This window comes from Lagenorhynchus albirostris, chromosome 2 (genome assembly GCF_949774975.1).
Source record: "Lagenorhynchus albirostris chromosome 2, mLagAlb1.1, whole genome shotgun sequence".
Classification (NCBI taxonomy): Eukaryota; Metazoa; Chordata; class Mammalia; order Artiodactyla; family Delphinidae; genus Lagenorhynchus; species Lagenorhynchus albirostris.
Window position 1 is genome coordinate 77,832,964 of NC_083096.1, and position 19,540 is coordinate 77,852,503.

Genomic DNA, 19,540 nt, shown 5'->3' on the forward strand with positions numbered 1-19,540 from the left:
GAAGCCCCCCTGGGAGGGGTCTTTAACCCTTCCCAACAATAGGGCATTAAAAAATGTACACGGAAAACACCATGGGCAGAATCTTACGAGGACAAGGGACAGTTCACCACCTGTAATGTGCTAAGTTTCAACATCATTAAAAATACACGTAAGATCAATTCTTGTAAGATCATTCTACTATAATAAAAGAAAGCAATGATGTAGATAACTTGAAACAGCAATTAAAAAAAATTACTTATAAACCCTTCACTTTGGAATAAATCAGATACTTTCCCCCCAGCAGGCTGACTTTAAAATAATTTGGTTCTTTAAACCAACACTAGGAATGTATTAGGGGTAGGTTAATCAGATTTGCCACAGAAATATCCATCAAGTAAATAATCTGTATGTGAAGACTCATGAGGGAATTCCCTGGCAGTCCAGTGGTTAGAATTCCACGCTTCCACTGCAGGGGGCACAGGTTTGATATCTGGTCAGGGAACTAAGATCCCACAAGCTGCGTGGCACGGCCAAAAAAAAAAAAAAAAAAAAGACTCATGGTGAGACCACATTGTTTGTTACCACAAAAAAGTTATACAAAAGCCACAATTCTCAAGAGTTTCCTGCCACTGCTTACCTCTTTCTTGGGCTGCTTGATGTCACCCTCATCCTTGAAGCCCAGCCCTGAGGTGGAAGCCTTCTCAGCCTCCCCTCTGCCTCCCCCAGCGTGACCTTCCCCACCTTCACTAGTTTTGAAGGATGAACGGCTATCAGAGTCAGCAAAGCCACCTTCACTGACACTATTGCAGCTCAACCACGAGGCCACTTTGTTCTTGGGTGTCTCTTCAGAGGAAGGTGGATTGCAGCCACCTACAGGGATTGACGGAGGGACAGGAACACGTGGGGGCCCAAGGTCTGGGGGGCGAGAGTCCTTGGAAGGCATCTCAGACAATCCATTCTCCTTCTGGCCCCGGGTCTGCCGCCGGGTAGCATAGCTGCGCCACACCGAGCTGGTGCTGAAGTCCTCATCCTTACAGAAGTTATCATCTGAGCTATCGTCATTGGACTCTTCGGGGTCCTCTGTACCGCTGTTGCCATCTTCCTGGTCCTTCAAGTCTACACCACTGCTGTCAGAGGAACAGGGGACATCACTCTCATAACCTTCCTTGAAGTTCTCCACGCTCTCGATATGGTCCAGATTGGCAAAATATTCATCACCCATTTCCAGGCCCTCCTTGTCGGCAAAGTCATCTGTCAGGATTTTGCCTGGGAATGAAGAGAAAGGCCTTCCAGGGTTATGAGGTGCTTTTAGAAAGAATAAAGTTCATTCCATCAATATCCAGCCCACCAGCAAAGAGAGTCAAATCGCCTCCATTATGGTGTCTCATTTCTCTTTGATGATACCTCCTTCTTAGCGTCTTAACTATGAGAATAAGCGGAACTTACTATAGTTTTAAATCTTGCCCTTTCTGCCATCCCATTCTTCCCCTTTACTTTGTTTACCAAAAGGGAGTTCTTCAGTTATGCTAAATCTCTGGGTGGAGTGGAGTGATGGGGGAAAAAATGAAACACTGGACTCTACTATCATGTCTCTCTGCTGAAACATCATGTCCACAATTTCATCCCTTTTTTTTTTTTTAAACATCTTTATTGGAGTATAATTGCTTTACAATGGTGTGTTAGTTTCTGCTTTATAACAAAGTGAATCAGTTATACATATACATATGTTCCCATATCTCTTCCCTCTTGTGTCTCCCTCCCTCCCGCCCTCCCTATCCCACTCCTTCATCCCTTTTTGTTCTCGTACTCCTGAAGCACTTCTGTCCCTTCTTGATCCACCCAGACAGGCACATCACTCATGTTCTTTATAGAAGAAAATTCTGGCTTCCCCTTTCCCCCAGTTCACATGTTAAGCATTCTTAAGTTCAACTTGTCTATGGTTCAATGTCCCACCGTGTCCTAACCCCAGAAAGCAACCCTTTCATTTCATCACCAACCTGCATAGATACAGACAAAGGAGCCTTTGGCAATGTCATCCAAGCAGCGGATACCCCAGCCCTTGTTCTGGGTCTTGAAGAGCTGCAGTCGAACCTGCAGTCCATGCTGCACCAACCGGTTTGTGCACATGTTTGGGTCACAATTGCAGCGTTTGTTACACTCATAAACTCTGGGAGGAGGCCACAATAAAATCAATCATAACACGATCACTAGAGCATCCATTACATCCACAGAACTTTTATAATTTTTAAGGTGTCATCATTTATCAGGTAATGATCTAAATGAGCAGATTTACTGAACTGTCTATGCTCTTTGATTCACTTGGGAATATAGCCCAAAGAAATAACTCAGAAGGGGGAAAAGTGACTGATACAGATGTTTATAGCACTACACATAGTAACAGTGAATAACAGAATGCCTAACGACTGGAGAAAAGCTAAGCAAACTATGAGGTGAATATGGATTCAGAGACATTAAAATAAGTCAATTTGTAGAAATAGATACATAAAATAAAGATACTTAAGGGACTTCCCTGGTGGTCCAGTGGTTAAGAATCCGCCTTACTTCGATCCCTGGTTAGGGAACTAAGATCCCACATGCTGCGGGGCAACTAAGCCTGCGCGCCACAACTACTAAGCTCGCGCACCTCAACTAGAGCTCGTGTGCCACCAACTACAGAGCCCACGCGCCCTGGAGCCTGTGTGCCACAACTAGAGAAAGAAAAAAACCCTGCACGCCACAACTAGAGAGAAGTCCATGTGCTGCTACAAAGAGCCCATGTGCTGCAACTAAGACCCGACACAGCCAAAAATAAATAAATCTTAAAAAAAAAAAAGAAACGAAGCATCTTTGTTAGGTCCCTTAAAACCCCACCGGGGTTGGGAAAGTATTAGCGCTCATATACTCTGTTTACAGCTGATAAAACAGGATCAGCTTGGAAGCAACAAGGTCAGAATTTGAACTCAGGTCTAATCACCAACACATGAGATTTTCAGAGTAGCTATACTGAGTATCATTCATTCATTCATTCAACGAAATTTGAATGGTTACTATGTGCCATGCACTGGGTAAATTAGCTGCTGGTGATACAATGGTGAGCAAGACAGACAAGGTTCCTGCCCTCATCGAGATTACCTTCTAACGGAAAAGAGAACAAAAACAAGTCAACAAATAAAGTTGTCACAGATACTAAAGGACACTCTCTCAATGAGAGAATGAAGGGAGTGAAAATGACCTAGTTTTAGAGTGACCAGGAAAGGTCTCTCTGAGGAGATGAGATTAAAGCTGAGAGCTCAAGGTTAAAGAAGATAATCATGCAAACAACAGTGGAAGGATGCCAAGAAGAGGGCACAGTACGTACAAAGCCTCTTGAGGTAGGCTGGCAAACACTGGGTGAACTGGATCCAGGCACTGAAGAATATCAGTGTGGTTGGAACAGTTTTGGAAGTAGAGAGATAGGAAGGAGCCAGATAGTACATTGTCTTGTGATCCAAGATTAAGAGTTAGAATAATATCCAAAGTGCAGTGGAAAGCTTTTAAAGAGTTTTAAGCAGGGGAGTGACATATTTGTGGTTATTTGAAAATATTCCTATGAAACATTTCAAACATGTAAAAAAGATATAATGAACAGGCACCTACTACTCAGCATTATCAAATCTAAATGTTGTTACAAGATTCAATTTTTTTTGTTTATAATTAAAACATAAATGATACAATGCAGCTAACAGGTGTCTTTTCCTTTGCTTAGTTTTCAATATGCACTCAGCTCAAATTTATGTCCTGATTTCCCCAGTAGTCTCAATCTCCTCTGAAGATACTCAAAACCATCAGGTTTTCTATCAAACTCCTTTTCCCAAAAGTCTCTCCTGCAGCCAAATCTGACCTGCTCTGACACTGGCTGTTCTCTACATTTGGTGCACAGCTGTCAGCCTGGAAGCCCCCTTGACTTCACTATCATGTGGGATTCCCCTCACTCCTCTTTTGAGCTGGAGCCTCTGTTTCCTGGATCAGTATATGCCTTCTTCTCTCTTGTCTTTTCCCCCCCATTTTAGTAAACATTTCCAGTAATTTTCTGAGAGGGAAAATAATGGAAAATTTTGAGGTGTTTCATGTCTAAAAAATGTCTTTAGGGACTCCCCTGGTGGCGCAGTGGTTAACAATCTGCCTGCCAATGCAGGAGACAGGGTTTGATCCCTGGTCCGGGAAGATCCCACATGCCACGGAGCAACTAAGCCCATGTGCCACAACTACTGAGCCTGCGCTCTAGAGCCCACAAGCCACAACTATTGAGCCCGCGTGCCACAACTACTGAAGCCCATGAGCCCTAGAGCCCACGCACCCCAACTACCTAAGCCTACGTGCTCTAGGGCCCACGTGCCACAACTACTGAGCCTGCGTGCTGCAACTATTGAAGCCCGCAAGTGTAGAGCCCACGCTCCGCAACAAGAGAAGCCTGCGCAACACAATGAAGAGTAGCCCCCGCTTGCCACACTAGAGAAAGCCTGTGTGCAGCAATGAAGACCCAATGCAGCCAAAACCAAATAAGTTAAAAAAAAAAAAAAAAGCGGCTTTAGCCTACTTTAACCAACAACTGATAGTTTTCCTGGGTTTAGAACTCTAGGTTAGAAATAATTTTCCTTAGAATTCTGAACAGATTCCTTAATTGCCATCTAGCTTCCAATGTTATTTTGAGAAGGCCGAAGTCACTTTGAATTTTTTTTTTTTTTTGAATTCTTGTTTCTTTTGTGGTCTCTTTCTCTTCTCTAGAAGGTTTTAGTATTTTCTTTTTGTCCTCAGTGTTCTGTGGACACAATGATCACATTTTATCATCATGTGTTTTAGTGGGGATCTATTTTCATCCGTTATGCTAGGACCTGACTGGCCTTTTCACTTTGGAAATACAGTTCCTTCCATTATGGGAAAGCATCTGAATTACTTCACTGATGATTCTTTCCTTTTTCATCCTCTCTGTTAATTATGTATCTTGAGTATTAGGCTAATTAGTTCACATATTCATATACACCCAGCTTACCACATTATATCCCACTTTTTTCACTGTCCTCCTCTTTCCCTGACCTGTCCTTCTCAATCTCACATGCTGGCTCCACCTCCTCTGCTCAATTTCTAGTTGGATAGCCCAGGGCTTACTCTGGGCCCCTTCTCTTTTCTATTATCGATATTCTCTCTAGATGAACTCGTCCAGGCTTTAACTATCACTCCTGAGCTGATGACTCCTAATTCTTTATGCCCAATCCTTACACTTCTCTTCAGAAGTCTCAATGCCCTTTTTTCTTAAAAAAAAAAAAAAATTAAATTAATTTATTTATTTGGCTGCGTTGGGTCTTCGTTGCTGCGCGCAGGCTTTCTCTAGTTGCAGCGAGTGGGGGCTACTCTTTGTTGTGGTGCGCGGGCTTCTCATTGTGGTGGCTTCTCTTGTTGCTGAGCACGGGCTCTAGGCTCGCGGGTTTCAGTAGTTGTGGCACATGGGCTCAGTAGTTGTGGCTCGTGGGCTCTAGAGCGCCGGCTCAGTAGTTGTGGCGCATGGGCTTAGTTGCTCTGTGGCATGTGGGATCTTCCTGGAGCAGGGCTCGAACCTGTGTCCCCTGCACTTGCAGCCGGATTCTTAACCACTGCGCCACCAGGGAAGTCCTCAACACCTTCTTGACATTTCCACTTGGGTTGCCTAACAGGCATCTCAGACTTAACATGGCCAGAACAGAAGCTGACTTTTACTCAGACCTGCAACTCTAGCTCTAGTCTTCCATCTCGGTAAAAAGCACCAGCATCCACTTAGTTGCTCAAGTATAAAATTTAGGACTTGTCCTTGATCTGTTCTTTCCCTCCCATTCCGCAATCTATGAAGTTCTGCAGCTCTACCTCCAAGTGCATCCCCAAGTGTATCCGCTTTCATCTCTACTGCCACCTTCATTCTAGTACAAGCCCCAGCAACCACCACTTCCTACCTATGTTCCTGAAAGTATCTAATTGGTCTACCAAATTCTACTTTTGCTGCCCTAAAGACTTATTTTTCATAGAGAAGTCAGAGGAATCTTTAAAAGGCAGATCACATCATTTGCCTGCTTCAAATTCCCTAACAGCTTCCCATCACATCATGAATTTGACTCTAATTTTTATTCTGATTTACAAAGTCCTATATAATCAGCTCTCCTCTCTGAACACATCTCGCGTGCCAGAGTAAACCACAATCTGTTAGAATAATCGTACAGCTCTGAAATCAAGGTGATCTTTTACTGCAACAGAAAATTGCTAGATAGTATTCAATCATTTTATGTATTCATTTCGAGGAAAGCTCAAGGAAGAAACATGGGCTGGGAATTCAGTAACTGAGGCTTAATTGATAAAATGTCTGTTTCAGTTATCCTATTTTTGGCTCCAATTTTTAGAATTCTGATGGTTGTTACAAGCACAGAAAAACAAGAATTCAGTCTCTGAGGTGCTTCACTTTCCCCTGACTACTTACCCTGTGGGAAGACACTCTTCTAGTCTCTTGTACTGGTAGCCAGAGTTAGAGTTGATTTGGCCGCCTGGGGTGCAGGCTGTAGCCTGGACAGTTAGCTGATGGCAGGTACACTTGGACCTGCATAAAACAGAAGGGTACAACAGCTACAGCTGTGAGACTTTCTTTAGAGGCAAGAAGTTACTACTGATAAAAGGATGGTGATAGAGTAGTGAAATTTTTCTTCTTGCATACATATAAATGAGAACGTTAAAGACAGAATATGACAGAGTGAGAATAAGATAAAGAGACAGAGAACAAAACAAGTGGCAACCAAAAGCATAATGGAGGGAAGCAAAGGAAAAGGAGACTCAGAGAAACGAACATAAGACACATGCACCCAGGGTTAAGCTATGGGGACCCAGCCTCTCAGTCTCATAGTTTTCATGGAGGCCTTATGGCAGGAGCTCCAGCTAAGAAGGTAAAGGGAGGTGAGGAAAGGAGGAGTGCAGTATAAGGCAAAGAAGTGGAAAGAAAGACAATCACAACAAAGTTGGAGGCAGGGCCAGCAATTCCCTAACCAACTCACTTGTCCCGGCACCCATCTTTGCAGTCACAGCCAACCAGAAATTCAGCGCCTGTGTTAATGAAAACACCCTTGCCCGGGATTCGTTCCTTGCTGTAGGCCACCTGAGGTGGGGGAGTTGTGTCAATCTCATTGACACAGGACAGAGGAACATCTTCCTTCCCATAGGTGATGTCCAAAATATAGTAAAAAGGCTTATAGGGCTGAAACTTTCGGTCCACAAGAACATATGGATCCAAACAGAACATCTCCAGGAAGAGGAAGTCACAGCCTGTCTCAAAAAGGTAGCGCTCAATCTCTTGCATTGTCCGAAGGCAGAGGCCACAGGGTGTCTTATAGATAACATGAAAGCCCATCTTGCGGTTAACTCGGCGCCGGGCTGTCATCCGCCGGAAGTCATACAGTAGTGGGACTAGGAGAGGGTTCTTGCCCCGATACTGCTCATTTCTCATAGGTCTGACTCGAGACAGACAAGTATAGCTGCAGACATGAGGTAAGTAGAAAAGCTTCTCCATAGGGGCGCGGTAGGAGGGCTCTGCCGGGGCCCGCTCCAGCATGCCATGGAAGGCTGGGGGTGCTGGGGGAGCTGGGGGTGCTGGGGGTGCTGGAGCAGAGGTTGTGGATCCTAAAGGTGATCTGCAAATGAGATGCAAGAATTCAGATGAGAAAGCAATAGCACCTCTCTAGTGTACACGTAGCCCATCAGCTGGCTCAACCACTTCTCTAACCTTTCAAATAGCTGTCCTCTTAAAGCTAAAGATGATACAAGAAAGTCAAATTTCCCCTTGCCTTACTAAACCTGGACAATGACATGCTCTGGTTACTCTTCAGTGACTGATAATATCTCTATTTCAACAGCATATATTTTCCTAAAATTTTTTTGGCCTGCGACTTATGGAAGTAGAGTCCAGTCTTCTACCAATGCTAGTTTTTCCTGCTATGTGTCCTATAAATGCCCTTACTGACTCCCACGATTCAAGGAAAGAGGCTACAGAGTTCCCTTTCTATTGTACCAATGATGACACCATATTCAATAAGCAATCTTAACAAATGACTTTCTGGTGATTGTATTTTTAGGCGCCTAGTTTCTAATTCAATTATTTTTACATTCTGTTTCTGGAAACGTCCAAGTTTAAAGCTTCCTTTTCAAGTTCAAACTTCTCACCATCATAATCTTAACTAGACCCCTTGTGGCTAAGGAACCTCCCTATACAGTGACCATTCAGTCCACACTGCCAACACCCCCAAAAGAGAGCCTGAGATTTTCTCACCTATGTGTCTGACTGATCCCAGGTTTCCCACCAGGAGCATTTTCACTGAGTGCAGGCGATGTAGGGGAGGAATGACCAGAGCCCACAGATCCTGGCCGGAAGGATGTGCTTTTTTTGGCTACCTGCTTCCGAGATTGGGCAAGCTGGCTTTCCAAGCTTCTAGGAGATTAGAGATCATATAATAAGGGATACAGAAAATACAATATGAAAGAAACCAGCGAAAAAGAAGGAATAGCACTCACTCACTGTCACCTGCCTGGGGGGACAGAGGTGGACCAGGTGGGGCAGGTGGGGCAAGTGGGGCAGGTGGAGCTGTAGGCTGAGGGGGCTCCACTGGCTTGAACTGGGTTCCAGTACTGGTCAGATCCTGAGTGTACTGGACCACGGGACCTTTGCTCCTCACAGCACCTATAGGAAAAAGGAAATTGACCATTGAGAAGATGAGAACTGTGTCATTTATATTCATGCACACATCTAATCCTCAATTTATATAATCTAAAAAAGCAACAATGGAAACATTTTGACTAAGTGCTAAGACTGTCAGATCTCACTATTTACACCAATGAGTGGGAATACTGGCACAGGCTGACTTTTACTTAAATAACAAGATTTCATCTTCCTGCCTCAGACGATTTACATTAGTAATTATCTCATACTTTGGTAAAATTTTTCAAAAACGCATTCTTTGATCAACTAATGTTGTCAGGAAAAATTAACCAGAAAGTATGCCAGGAATATATAAAAACAAAAACAAAACTGGTTTGGGCTTTAAAAAAACTGACCACAGATAACACACAAAGCATATAATCTTCACGTGGATAACAGGTAATTACTACCAACAATACCCCTAACCTAAGCCAGTTGTTTCAGATTTTTATGTGTTTTTTAGAACAAATCAGAGCCATAGAATGTGCAGGCAGCATCACAAATCCATCACCACTACTGGAAACAATTCAGGGCACATATCCTGTTTTCTATGAGTCAGTAGTGTAATCCTGGCAAACAAAGGATATAGCCATTGTACATAAACCCCTTTGCTGGTTTGTCCATTTCTTCCTTCTCCCAGGGTATCTTTCAGGACATACCCATATTTGGACGTGTCCTGAGCTGTCCGCCTTGCTTCTTCTCTAGCGTAGAGGCTGAGGATGTCTTCATGCTGAACATGGGCTCCAGCCGTGTAGAGCCTCGATAGATCCATTCACATCTTTTGTCATCCTGGGGGATTGGGAGGAAGGAAAGGTGGCGGGGGGAATGAGTTAAAGGCTAGAATCTACACCACCGCTTGTGAAGAATATATACAATGTGCCTCCCTTGGGCGCAATCTCCCTGATGAGCCCTGAATTCCCTATCTATTCAATAAACTTATGTGCCAGGCTCCATGACAGGCATCAGGAATTCAACAACAACAAAAACAAACAAAAAAAAAACCCCAAAACAAAAACACATATATTCCTTGTGTGAAAAATTATAAGAGAGATAGATGTTTATACTGAGTATAAGAAGTGTAAAAAGGATCATAAGGCCTTAGGATCAAAGGGCTGAAATAGTTCAGAGAAGAAATATAATTCTAAGAAAGGCATGAGACAGAAGAAAAGGATAGGTATAGAAGATCTAAGAGTTAAACTGGGCCTTGAAAGATCATCAAGACCTCGAATTCACGGATCCTTCTTTTTTGTCCCACTATGCTATCAAAGCCCTAACCCTGGCAAACAGAACTAGCCGCCTTCTCTGTACCTACATGCATTGTGGATACTCCTGGAGAAAAACAAAAACAGTGTCATGCAGATTAGTGTCATAATTAAATTCAGGCAATTTATTTTTAATAACCACTCATACAGGAACCAAAAAGAAGATAAAGTAAAATTTGACCCAAAACGGCAAGAATAGGTAAGAGGATAAGAAAGAGGAAAACTACGGCATTTCTACAAAATCATCATCATTATCGCCTCTTATGCTCCCCCATCTCACCCAAATCCCTGCCTCTAAAACTCTAGGGAAGAAGAGTACCAGGAAGAGGATCCTGACTAGGCTGCCGTCCACCTCCTCAACTCGGGACTTCCACCACGTGCCTTCCCACTCAGTCTTGATAAGCTGTCCACTCTTGAGCAAAACCATGGGGCGGTTGGGGTAAGCAGTGATATACTCCTCTATGAAGTCTCGGCAGGAGATGTCTTCTATGTCCTCCCAAGTCTTTTTCACTGTCCCAAGGAAGAAGTAGGGCTGAGAGAGGGCAGGTAGGGCATGTCTTGATAGGGGAAAATGGTTGGCAAGGAGACATTTGGTATTTTTCAGGTTGGGAGGGAGAGAAAAAATAAACGAAGAAATCATAACCTCAAGGGAAGCAAAACCAAGATCACCTAAAAGTATTGAACCTAATGTGTAAATGTACACTCAAATCAAGTAAATACTAAATAAGCAATATGAAAACATAGGTGAGGCACTCATTTCATAAAAATGTTTGTTTCTTCTTAGGAAAAGTCAAGTGGAAATTCTTGCTAACTTGGTAAGTCTAAAGGTAAATCAAAAACAATAGGTGGCACCATGAAACTGATTTAAAAAAACCTGTCCTTCCTTCTCATGCTCCATCAGGCTTTTAAGGGACCCTGAATGTATTTACTGCCATGTTATGTGGAAACACAGCCATGTTAGTTGACTCTTCTGCAATTAAAAACAGTTGCTTCTGTTAAGAGTCTCTCCCAAGCCAGAGTCACAAGTACAGAGGACACTATGAAGCCCCCATCTAATACAGCTTCTGTAGAAAGCACCATGAGAAAGTGCTATGAAAGCACTATGCAGACTACAGATTTATACAAATGTTAGATTAAGCATGAGACTAGGAAAGAAGTAATATCTTCTCAAACCTAAATCACTCAGAAATGAAATCAAAAGACATCTACAATATGAGCATCCACTCAAGGTAAGTCATGCTCTTCTAGTGTCTGACTCTTTGGCTGCAAAGACCCAGCACTAGAGATGAGAAAATTAAACTGTAACTCTCAAAGGACATTAATGAAACTTATCCTCTTTGAGACTAAAGCACCAAAAACATTAGGGCCTTTTAATTGGTTGTGTTAAGAAGAAATACAAGGTAGAGGAGGAAATGGATAGAACTAAGGAAGAAAGGAGGGACACTCACGTGGCCGGCAAATGGGATACAGTTCAGACTGTGTAACATAGGAAGCGTAGCCGTCATCAAAGAAAATGAGAAACCTGTAAGGAAAGAGTGACGGTAGAATGATTGGGGGTTATGATATTTAACTCGACCGACAGAAATTATCTTATCATAGCTTCCACGCCTCTGGATCACAAACAGGACACACTCCAGGGAAGATGTTTGGTGCACTACTTTCTTCCTACTATTCTCTCTTCCCACCCCAAGAGTTAAGAATTCTCCCTTAGGTTAGCAGATGCAAACTATTACATACAGAATGGATAAACAATAAGGTCCTACTGTATGGTACAGGGAACTATATTTAATATCTTGTGATAAACCATAATGGAAAAGAATATTAGAATTCTCCCTTAATCTAACCAACATATCCCCACTTTGCCAAAAGCTATTTATTCTCATTATACTGTCAGATTCCTAAACTGCTGAAAAACATTTAGTCTCCATTTCTTCCTTCTATATGAATTCTCTATTCCACCTAACCATTAATCAATCTGAATTATTCTCCCCTACCCAGTTTTCTCCTTGAGAAAAGGAGAAAAAAGGGTGTGTGTGGGGGGGTGGCGAGAAAGAATCATCCACATGACTCCATGGCAAAGAAAGAGTTTCTGGCCACTGGGGACTAAGAACACAAAAGCTAATTGTGAGATCTGGACTGTGGCTTGAACAGGGCAGGTGCTGTGCTCCCGGCTCCCACTCTCTTTACAATCCTCTGTCCAGGTACCTGAGCTTGTTTTTGACGTTTGGTGTCTCAGCTACAATGCCAGCGTAGAGCCAGACCTGATTCCCATCTTTGTATTTGGCCACTACTCGACTGCCCACATACAGCTTGTCAGCAGGAGGGTGGTAATCATAGGCAATATGGTTCCCTGACAGAAGACTCTTTCCTTTGTTGTCAAATTTCACCTTGTACTTCTTCCCTGGCCCTGAGTAAAAGGGAAAGATAAACAAAAAATTTTAAAAACCATCAGTTTCTGTGTGAATCCTGGTTGCTACATGAGAGACAAAAGGCAAGGCTATGGGGAAAAGAAACAATCAGCATTGGAGACCTGCAGGTTGTCTTTCATTAGCTCTTCCTCTAGCTTGAACATACCAACCGTCTGGATGGCAATAAGGGTGCCTTTGTGCCACGTCTTAGTTCTCTTCTTGCCCAGAATGCGCATGCTAACCACCAGGTCACCATCTTTACTCAATTCTCCAGACATTTGACTCAAGGTTCCTAGGAAGAAAGCATAAAGAGATATGGCATAGACTGGGGAAAGAATGGAAAAATAAAGAGAGTACTGGGTTATTGGGGCAAGTGGGGTAATCTTTTGATCCTTAGCCACTTTTACTGCTCTGTTGGCCAAGGGCAGAAATATAAGACACAGTCGAATCAACTGTTTATGCTAACAGGAAAAACTTGAATTGAAATTCACATGTAACTCAAGACCATCTCACTTTAACCAAATATTTCCAACTCCTTATTAATAACATTAATTACCACTCATTAAATGCCACATAGCATTTTATAAAACATATTCCTGGGAGGGATCTCTTAACAGCCACACTCTACAAAGCTTCCCTCAGACCTCTTTTTAAGGGTTTGAGTTACTCTCTTCTCTTTAACCTTCATCTGGAAGAAGAAATCACGAACATGGAGCTAAAAAGGTATTTGGACAAAGCCATCACACAGTAGAAAACTAGCAGACAAAAGACTTAAGCCAAGGGACTTCCCCGGTGGTCCAGTGGTTAGGACTCTGCATTTTCACTGCCGTGGGCCTAGGTTCAATACGTGGTTGGGGAACTAAGATCCCGTAAGCTGTTCAGCAGGGGGAGAAACGACAAGCAGACAGCAAGGAAAATCTGTGGTGTTAAAAGAACCAAACAGAGGTGAAGAAGGATTCTGAAATGCTAAAACAAAGCCAGTTATCCATGAAATCTCTTTGTAGGATTTCATGCCCGCACCTATACCGAGGTGCCTCCTGACTCTAACCTTTGTGTAGATCCTGGGAACTGCTCTTCTTGTTGACAGCATCCATGAACTTCTGGACATCTTGAGCTGACTTTCTTAAGGCAGCCATAGCTTCACGGAGCTGTAAGGAAAGGGATGAGGGAATCAAGTTTTAAAATAGTAGCACCGGTTCTTTTTTAACATCTTTATTGGAATATAATTGCTTTACAATGTTGTGCTAGTTTCTGCTGTACAACAAAGTGAATCAGCTATATGTATACATATATCGCCATATCCTCTCCCTCCCACCCTCCCTATCCCCCCCACCAGGTGGTCACAAAGCACCGAGCTGATCTCCCTGTGCTATGCAGCTGCTTCCCACTAGCCATCTATTTTACATTTGGTAGTGTATGTATGTCAATGCTACTCTCTCACTTCATCCCAGTTTACCCTTCCCCCTCCCTGTGTCCTCACATCCATTCTCTACATCTGCATCTTTATTCCTGTCCTGCCCCTAGGTTCATCAGAACCTTTTGTTTTTTTTTTTAGATTCCATATATATGTGTTGGCATACAGTATTTGTTTTTCTCTTTCTCACTTACTTCACTCTGTATGACAGACTCTAGGTCCACCTCATTACAAATAACTCAATTTCATTTCTTTTTATGGCTGAGTAATATTCCATTGTATATATGTAGCACCAGTTCTCCAGCATAAGAACTTGTCTTTTAAAAAGCAAAATAGAATGAGTTATGTTTAGAAGCTTATAGTTACTTTATCAGGCAAAACCTGCCCTTTCTTACAAATCTGGTTCAGAAATCAGCTTTAGGAAGCTATCCTTGACTAATTTAACTGCCAAATTCTACATTCATACAGCACTCAGTGCATGCATCTATAAGAAACTTTTGCATTCTTTTAACACCTATTAGAGAACTGCAACCCATAGGGCTGATTATGCAGGGTGAACGATTATATGCTGATAGCTGAACTGACCGAATGGTCAGGCCAAAAGTTTCTCCCATTTTCATATTCTTATCTCTCACCCTTCTCTTACCCATCCCAACTTACCTTCTGGTCTTTTGGAGTTCTGCTCCCAGCATCACCTACAGATGAGAAAAACTCTGAGTGTAAGGGACTTACACATTAGAATTTCCAAGAAATCAAGAACTAAGCTACTTAACAGGATTACCATGGAAACATTATTGATAACAACTGAAAACTAGATATAGATATACATATCTATGTGAAAGTACCAAAAGCATTTAGAAAGATACACAGCAAATAGGTAACAGTGCTTACCTGGGGATAAAGTACTGGGACAGGTGATATTCTGTGGCATTTTCAAATATTTGAATTCTCTCTTTTTAAATTTGTTTATTTTTATTTTTTGGCTGCATTGGGTCTTTGTTGCTGTGCGTGGCCTTTCTCTAGTTGCGGCGAGCGGGGGCTACTCTTCGTTGCGGTGCATGGGCTTCTCATTGTGGTGGCTTCTCTTGTTGAGGAGCACAGGCTCTAGGCGCTTGGGCTTCAGTAGTTGTGACACACGGACTCAGCAGTTGTGGCTCGCGGGCTCTAGAGCACAGGCTCAGCAGTTGTGGCACGTGGGCTTAGTTGCTCCATGGCATGTGGGATCTTCCCAGACCAGGGCTCAAACCCGTGTCCCCTGCATTGGCAGGCGGATTCTTAACCATGGTGCCACCAGGGAAGCCCAAATATTTGAATTCTTATAACAATAATTTATGGGTTATTTGAATGATTTGAAAAGTGAAATATAGTCAGTGAATTAAGCAAAAATGTTTCTTCTTGAGTAGTGCTGTCCAACAGAACTTCCTGCTATGATAAACATGTTCTGTATCTACACTGTCTAATATGTTAAAATTTGGCTACTAAGCACATGAAATGAACTTTAAATTTTACTAAAAATTCTTTTAAAATCAGGTATAATTCACATACCAAGAAATTTACCCATTTAAAATGTTTAATTCAGTGGTTTTTAGTGTATTCACAAGGTTGTACAACCACCACCACTATCTAATTCTAGAACATTTTCATCACCCTGAAAAGAAACCCCACTAATGAGTATGGGGTTTCTTTCCGGAGTGATGAAAATACCCATTAGCACTCACTCCCCATTCCACCCTTCCCACAACCCCCAGCAAACATTAATCTACTTTGTGTCTCTATGGATTTGCCTATTCTGGATATTTCATATAAACGGAGTCATATTATATGTGGTGCATCATATCAGATTCATCTATGTTGCAACATTTATCAGCACTTCCTTTATATGATTGAATAATATTCCATTGTATGGCTATGCCATATTTTATTTATCCATTCATCAGTTGATGGACATTTGGGTTGTTTCCGCTTTTTGGCTGTTATGAATAATGTTGACAGGCACATTTGAATATCAGTTTTTATGTGGGCATATGTTCTCATTTCTCTTGGGTATATGGCTAGGAGTGGAATTGCTAGGCCATAAGGTTTAACCTTTTGAGGAACTGAAAGATTTGTCCAAACTGGCTGTACCATTTTACATTCCCACCAGCAATTTAGAGGATTCCAATTTCTCCACATCCTTGTCAACACTTATTACTGTCTATCTTTTTAACTACAGCTATCCTAGTAAGTATAAAGTAGTTTTGACTTGCATTTCCTTAACAACTAATGATGTTGAACATCTTTTCATATACTTATTGGTCATTTTCACATCTTCTCTGAAGAAATATCTATTCAAATCTTTTGCCCATTTTTAATTGGGTCATTTGTCTTTTTATTCTTGAGTTGTAAGAGTTCTTTATACACTCTGGAAAATACTAGGCTTCACATTTCACATATTTTTTTATTTTTGGTCACACCACATGGCTTGCGGGATCTTAGTTCCCTGACCAGGGATTGAACCTGGGCCCTTGGCAGTGAAAGTGTGGAGTTCTAACCACTGGACTGCTAGGGAATTCCCACATTTCACATAATTTAAATAGCCACATGTGGATAGTGGCTACTGTATCGTACAGTGAAATTTTAGATATTTATAACGTATATTTAAAAATGGGGGGACTTCCTTGGTGGTCCAATGGTTAAGAATCCACCTTCCAACGCAGGGGACGCTGGTTTGATCCTGGTCGGGGAACTAAGATCCCACATGCTGTGGAGCAACTAAACCTGCACACTGCAACTACTGAGCCCGTGCGCTCTGTAGCCCGCGCACCACAACTAGAGAGAAGCCCGCATGCTGCGCCAAAAGATCCCGTATGCTGCAATGAAGATCCCACAAGCCACAACTAAGACCTGACGCAGCCAAATAATAAATTAAAATTAAAAAAGGCAATGGTGGTAATCATTTTGCAATAAACATACATATCAAATCATTATGTCTTATACCTTAAACTAATACTATATTATTTGTCAATTATATCTCAATAAAACTGGGGGGGGGAAAGTAGCAAAAATAACTAAATAAATAAAAACAAAAATGGAAAGCAATGTACATTTCTGAAAATAACAAAAATAGTTAAATAAACTACAACATATCTAAATGAGGTTCATAAAGAATCTTCAATAACACGAGGCAATGCTAATGATATATATTAAGTTTTAAAAGTTAGGATACAAAATTATTTATTTGATATGAACTCAACCTTGGAGAGAATACACAGACACACCTGTGCATGTGCACACATTCCTCAAAGAACTGTGACTATGGCATATGATTAATATCTGTTATCTTAGAACTCCACAACTGTAAAAGGCTTCAAAACACATGTTCTATATTTGAGGACAAATTAAGGACGGACGGTTATTAATCTTGCAGGGATTTTTACCTTTAAAATATATTTAGATACATTCATGTGGTAAAAAATTCAAACATTATAAAAGGACACACAATCAAAAATAAGTCTCCCTCCTGCCCCTGCTTCTCGTTACTTGCCTCAGAAATAACCAATATTAACAGTATCTTTTGCAGCCAAAGATATTCTGCAAAGTTACATATGTATTCTATCCTGCCTTCATCCTTTTACTCACACTCAACATGCAGGTTTTTTTTTTTTTTTTTTTTTTGCGGTACGTGGGCCTCTCACTGTTGTGGCCTCTCCCGTTGTGGAGCACAGGCTCCGGACTCACAGGCTCAGAGGCCATGGCTCACGGACCCAGCCGCTCCACGGCATGTGGGATCTTCCCAGACCGGGGCACGAAACCGTGTCCCCTGCATTGGCAGGCGGACTCTCAACCACTGCACCACCAGGGAAGCCCGCACGTTTTTTTTAAAATAAATTTATGTATGTATGTATGTATGTATGTATGTCTGCCTGCACTGGGTCTTCGTTGCTGTGCACAGGCTTTCTCTATTTGTGGCAAGCGGGGGCTACTCTTCGTTGCAGTGCACGGGTTTCTCATTGCAATGACTTCTCTTGTTGTGGAGCATGGGCTCTAGGTGTGCGGGCTTCAATAGTTGTGGCACACAGGCTCAGTAGTTGTGGATCGCGGGCTCTAGAGCACAGGCTCAGCAGTTGTGGCACATGCGCTTAGTTGCTCCATGGCATGTGGGATCTTCCTGGACCAGGGCTCGAACCTGTGTCCTCTGCATTGGCAGGCAGATTCTTAACCACTGTGCCACCAGGGAAGTCCCAACATGCAGTTTTTTTGTTTTTATTTTTGGCTGCATTGGGTCGTAGTTGCAGCACACGGGATCTTTGTTGTGGCATGCAGGATCTTTAGTTATGGTGCGTGGGCTCTTCGTTGTGGCACACGGGATTCTCTAGTTGTGGTGCACAGGCTCCAGAGTGTGCATGCTCTAGAGCTCGTGGGCTCTGTAGTTTGCGGCACGCAGGCTCTCTGGTTGAGGCGCACAGGCTTAGCTGCCCCACAGCATGTGAGATCTTAGTTCCCCAACCAGGGATTGAACCTGCATCCCCTGCATTGGAAGGCGTATTCTTAACCACTGGACCACCAGGGAAGTCCCCTTCATGCAGTTTTTATGTTGCTTTTTATCTCCACGCTTAAAATTACTAGGAAAGTATTCCCCATCAGGACCTACAAATCTGATTCTTTTTTCCCCCAATTTTTTTATTGTGGCAAAATATACATAACACAGAATTTACCATCTTAACCATTTTTAAGTGTACAGTTCAGTGGTATTAAGTACATTCATGTCACTGTGCAACCATTACCATCAGTCATCTCCAGAACTCTAAGTCACCAAGTTAAGACATGAGGAACAGGACAGAGGGAGCATGAGGGAGTATAGTCACCTGTACGAAAGGTCTGAATTAAATGTCCAGCTTTGCTAAAAATATAAGCAGAAACTTTATACCAATAAATTGAATACTTAAGAAAAAATATAAATTACCAGAAAATTACAAGTTACCAAATCTGACTCAAAGAAATAGAAAAGCTTTGCACAAAGTAAATAGATACCTAGATGGCTTCATAGGCAAATTCTATCAAACGCTCAAGGGGTACATAATTCCAATTTTGCAAACACTTCCCAAGAATTAAAAGAAGAAATACTGCCTATTCCATTCTACAAGGCCATCAAAATCTCAATATTAAAATCACAGAAGGGTAGTACCAAAAAAAAAAATTATAGGCCTATCTCTGTTATAAAAGAGAAGATGCAAAAATCCTAAATATCAGCACAACAAATCCAGAAATGTTTAAAAACGATATATTTAGTTGGAGTCATCCAAGGACTATAAGGTTGGAAAACTTAGTGATTTAAAGAAAAATATTCACATAATAATTTTACTAAATATATAAAGTATGTCCAATAAAATCAACATCTACTCATGATAAAAACTCCCAGCAAACTAAAAATATGAGACAAGTTCTATCACCTGACAAATGACATCTTCGAAAACCTGTAACAAGCAATCAGCCTTAATAGTATAAGATGAAAAAAAAAAAATAGTATAAGATGAAAACATGCCCTTTAAAACAAGCCACAAGGGCCGCTCTCGCCTTCTGAGATGGCCCACACTGTCTGTGGAGTGTGTTTCTCTCTAAATAAATCCACTTCTTACCTATCAAAAACGAAACAACCAAAAATAACCACCAAACAAGCCACAAGACAAGGAAGTCCTTGTCATCATCATTACTCCCATTTAACATTATAATAAAGGTCTTAGCTGGTGAAATATGACAAGAA

The 19,540-nt window shown here is 41.9% G+C and overlaps 1 protein-coding gene across 5 annotated transcripts in view; it reads right to left on the reverse strand.

Annotated features, from left to right (window-relative positions):
- Positions 1–19,540, reverse strand: part of SETDB1 (SET domain bifurcated histone lysine methyltransferase 1) — a 30,129-nt gene that overhangs the window by 2,476 nt on the left and 8,113 nt on the right. For 2 of the 5 annotated variants that reach the window (XM_060139012.1, XM_060139011.1), the window contains exons 4-16: positions 14,461–14,495; positions 13,435–13,534; positions 12,553–12,678; positions 12,184–12,385; positions 11,427–11,500; positions 10,298–10,488; positions 9,376–9,505; positions 8,533–8,698; positions 8,291–8,449; positions 7,023–7,655; positions 6,458–6,574; positions 1,977–2,146; positions 617–1,245 (exon numbers count right to left, since the gene is read on the reverse strand). In XM_060139012.1, coding sequence (XP_059994995.1) covers positions 617–1,245; positions 1,977–2,146; positions 6,458–6,574; positions 7,023–7,655; positions 8,291–8,449; positions 8,533–8,698; positions 9,376–9,505; positions 10,298–10,488; positions 11,427–11,500; positions 12,184–12,385; positions 12,553–12,678; positions 13,435–13,534; positions 14,461–14,495 — 2,732 coding nt within the window. Of the gene's footprint in view, positions 1–616; positions 1,246–1,976; positions 2,147–6,457; positions 6,575–7,018; positions 7,656–8,290; positions 8,450–8,532; positions 8,699–9,375; positions 9,506–10,297; positions 10,489–11,426; positions 11,501–12,183; positions 12,386–12,552; positions 12,679–13,434; positions 13,535–14,460; positions 14,496–19,540 lie in introns of those variants that run through there. The other 3 variants (XM_060139013.1, XM_060139015.1, XM_060139014.1) reach the window with 3 other exon arrangements.